The sequence below is a fragment of the Phaseolus vulgaris genome, chromosome 9 (genome assembly GCF_000499845.2).
Source record: "Phaseolus vulgaris cultivar G19833 chromosome 9, P. vulgaris v2.0, whole genome shotgun sequence".
Lineage (NCBI taxonomy): Eukaryota > Viridiplantae > Streptophyta > Magnoliopsida > Fabales > Fabaceae > Phaseolus > Phaseolus vulgaris.
In genome coordinates, this window is record NC_023751.2 from 24668190 (window position 1) to 24672271 (window position 4082).

At 35.8% G+C, this 4082-nt stretch overlaps 1 protein-coding gene across 1 annotated transcript; it reads left to right on the top strand.

The window, feature by feature from the left end:
• The first annotated feature begins 720 nt into the window (after window positions 1–720).
• On the top strand, window positions 721–3875 carry LOC137820988 (non-specific phospholipase C6). Its single transcript, XM_068625365.1, has 3 exons — window positions 721–2194; window positions 2695–2871; window positions 3218–3875. The coding sequence occupies exons 1-3, from the start codon at window positions 1123–1125 to the stop codon at window positions 3514–3516; spliced, it is 1548 nt and encodes a 515-aa protein (XP_068481466.1). The 5' UTR covers window positions 721–1122; the 3' UTR covers window positions 3517–3875.
• The last annotated feature ends 207 nt before the right edge of the window (window positions 3876–4082 follow it).

Here is a 4082-nt window from a genome sequence, read left to right on the forward strand (position 1 = left end):
GGTATTGAGAAAAATTGTTTATCCAACATTTTTACAAGAATAAAAAGTTTTTCAGTTTAAAAACATGACAAACATAATAAAAAAATAAAATTTATACACATAATCAATGATATCTTTCTTAAAATTGATGTGTTTTCTGTACATTATTTATATCTATTAAAATAAATTATAAATCTATATATTTAATATAAATATGTGAATAATAATATCTATTTATTCAAATTTTAGTATTAAACATAATTTATATATAAATAATAATAAAAAAATGAGATCCTCTTATATTGTGTTTTTGGAATATTAAATAAAGTATTTATTAAATATAATATGTAGTTAAATTATTAATATAATAGTTTAAAAAGAAAAGAAACGTTGTATGTTATACTTTTAGTTAATTAGAAACTCAATTGGTATAGAAGTAATTATATAATAATCAATGATTTAATAGTACAGTGTAAAAAAACATTTATATTATCCGAATATTGTAATTAAATTCCTATTTTATTTTAAATTTGAATTTTTTATTTTTTATTATTACAAACACATTTTGTTTTATATTAATTATTATTTGGAGTTATGGGGGAAAATCCTATTAAGTTAATTTGGTAGTGACGAAAGTAGAAGAAACCCACAAAACTGAAAACTGATACTTAAAAAAGAAAAAATAAACTGACCCCGCGAAAAAGGAGCACGTAAGATCCTCATCAACTACGCATAATAGTCACAAAACGACACCTTCCATTCACGTTCCACTAATTGCGTTACTTTTTCCTTCTCCAGTGTTCATTAAAGGTGAATGAGTGAACCAGTGCGTGCGTGAGTGAGTGAATGAGTGAACCAGTGCGTGAGTGAGTTATAGCACAAAACCAACCACAACCTTATCTTTCTTCTTCTGTGTTCTGTGTTCTGCTACCAATCTATCTATACATCCAAGCTCCTCCAACACTGTAACTAAAAATCTTCCCTATAACTGCACAAAGTATCTTACTGTTTCCACATTCAGTGATTAAAGCTTCTTTCTATTTTCTCATTTATATCACCATTCACTTATTCCACATTCATTGTTGGAAAAGCATTTTGTATTACCGACCCATTTGGCAAAAGGCCCCATCTTTGAGGGAAAGAATGGGAGGTGGAAAATCCAGATCTTCCATTCTAGTGCTCTCTCTCTTTGTGTTCCTTTGCGTTTTTGCAAGGGCGCAACAACAGCAACCTATAAAAAACGTTGTTGTTTTGGTTATGGAGAACCGTTCCTTTGACCACATGCTGGGGTGGATGAAAGAAAGAATCAACGCGTTAATCAATGGGGTAACAGGAGATGAATGCAACCCTGTTTCTACTAAAGGTTCGAAGCAAGATTCAATTTGCTTCACTGATGATGCGGAGTTCGTGGATCCGGATCCGGGGCATTCATTTGAAGATGTGTTGCAACAGGTATTTGGTTCTGGTAAAATCCCTTCCATGAATGGATTTGTGGAACAAGCACTGTCTGTGTCTCAGAACCTCTCTGAGACTGTGATGAAAGGGTTTAAGCCCGAGGCCGTGCCGGTTTATGCTGCTTTGGTTAAGGAATTTGCTGTTTTTGATAGGTGGTTTTCTTCAATTCCGGGTCCAACACAACCCAATAGGCTTTTTGTGTACTCAGCAACCTCTCATGGTTCCACGAGTCATGTCAAGAGGCAGTTAGCCAAAGGGTACCCTCAAAAAACCATCTTTGACTCTATGCATGAGAATGGCTTAGACTTTGGGATTTACTTTCAGAACATACCCACAACTTTGTTCTATAGGAATCTAAGGAAATTGAAGTACGTATTCAAGTTCCATCAGTTTGATTTGAAGTTCAAGAGAGATGCCAGAAATGGGAAGCTTCCACCCTTGACTGTGATTGAGCCTAGATATTTTGACTTGAAGGGCTTGCCCGCGAATGATGACCACCCCTCTCACGACGTTGCACATGGCCAAATGCTGGTTAAGGAGGTTTACGAGGCTCTAAGAGCCAGCCCTCAGTGGAATGAAACACTTTTCATCATTACATATGATGAACATGGTGGATTTTTTGATCATGTGAAGACCCCATTTGTCAACATTCCTAATCCAGATGGGAACACCGGACCTGCTCCCTATTTCTTCAAGTTTGATAGGTTAGGGGTTCGGGTGCCTACTATTATGATCTCTCCTTGGATCAAGAAAGGAACTGGTAATCTCAAAATCCGATTTAACTCTCCTTTTTTAGCTTCTACTCTTTTGTCAAAGCAATTATTCATATTTTCTTTATGATAGAGATGTCAGACACTTATGTCCAATACTTCTTTTCTAATGGCTTGATTTTAGTCCATTGGATGCCACATTAACTTTTCTGGGACCATTGTCCTTTCTGATTATCGGTATTCCGTTGCCGTTACTTTGGAGAGAGCCGTGAGTTTAAGTTCCATGTGGTTGGTTGATTTTTCTTTTCTTGAGGCTACAAGACCATGTTTGTCCTTTTCCTTGATGTTTTGAGAGAGTAAGGCCTAAGGATAGTTGTTTTCTAGTCAAATTTAGTATACAGACCACACATGGGTTTTGAGCAATACGGTTCTAAATACTTGTTTACCAAATCTTCTTGGGTGCATTTGTTAGATTCTAAAGCTTCAACTTGCTTTTGATTAGTTTGACATGCCTACTAATTTTAATTTACCACTTGGTCCATTTTCTCAGTGATAAGTGGTGCCAAAGGACCTGCTGAAAACTCAGAATTTGAGCACTCTTCTATTCCTGCAACCATAAAGAAGATCTTCAACCTTTCCTCCAACTTTTTGACTCACAGAGATGCTTGGGCTGGGACATTCGAGCAGGTTGTTGGAGAGTTAAGTTCACCCAGAACGGATTGCCCAGGTATCCAATCTACCTTCTTTTTGTCAATCAATTGAATTCCTCAATAATACATTCCAATATGGATTACAACGTGATAGACTTGAACAGAGATAGCCAAAAAGGGGAAACTTCATCAACTTTGACAACGAAACTTTCTGAATAAGATTTTTTATACTATTTAATCATAAATAGTCATGTATGATCAGTTTACTAGCTTTAATAGTAGCTACATCAGAAGTTTATACCTATCGTGATTTCTGATTGGTTTACATTTTAAACATTTTACACTGGGCCTGCATAGAAATTAAACTCAAAACCTTATATTATGTATACAAAGTATTAAGACAGGGTAATGTGTTCATTTCAGTGACTTTGCCGGACGTGACCCCTCTAAGGAGCACTGAAGCAAAAGAAGATGCAGGCCTGTCTGAATTTCAGAGTGAGGTAGTTCAATTGGCAGCTGTTCTTAATGGGGACCATTTCTTGAGCAGTTTCCCTGATGAAATGAGCAAGAAGATGAGTGTGAAGGAAGCTCATGAGTATGTTCGGGGAGCCGTCTCAAGGTTCATAAGAGCTAGCAAAGAGGCCATCAAGTTAGGGGCTGATGAATCTGCTATTGTGGATATGAGATCCTCTCTCACTACTAGATCTTCAGTTCATAATTAATACAAAGCAAACGCAAAAACTACAAAGAGAAAAGAAAGTTGTGTGGCTATCTCTGTATCTAATTATTATAGTTTTAGGTCATCTGATAATTCCTGTGCTAGATTTTGCTATTGTGAAAGTGGAATGCTATAGAAGGGTGAAGGGAGTTCGCTAGATTGCTATGAGTATTAGTTGGCTGTGAAAGGAAGGGAAGTCTCTGAAGGTGACAAAGTCTCTGGCTGATAGAATTTAAGGAAATTTATAAAAAAAATTCAAGAAAATGATGGTTTGGCAAGTGAGTAATTTCGAAATAGAAAACTCCAATGCTGTTGTAAAAAGCACAAACTCAGAATATAAATGAAGCTCCATAAATTTGTTCAGATTTGCCTGTATCATGTGATTTTTTTGAACAGCGATTCTGGAAGGATAGACAAACGAAAAGTACTGCCTCTTTCACCAACTAAGATTTTAGTTTCAATATGATGTCAGAGATGCAACCAGTGAGGTTAAATTTTTATAATGATTGGATATGTAGTATTTTAGTCGCATAAGCCATGGAACGCATCCAATTAAAACTAAAGGGCTAA

What these genes read in the sequence shown, in the direction of transcription:
- LOC137820988 (XM_068625365.1), top strand. Translation starts at nt 1,123, where the DNA reads ATGGGAGGTGGAAAATCCAGATCTTCCATTCTAGTGCTCTCTCTCTTT. An exon ending in TTGGATCAAGAAAGGAACTG is followed by an intron (nt 2,195 to 2,694) that starts GTAATCTCAAAA and finishes CCATTTTCTCAG; the next exon opens with TGATAAGTGGTGCCAAAGGA. An exon ending in ACCCAGAACGGATTGCCCAG is followed by an intron (nt 2,872 to 3,217) that starts GTATCCAATCTA and finishes TGTTCATTTCAG; the next exon opens with TGACTTTGCCGGACGTGACC.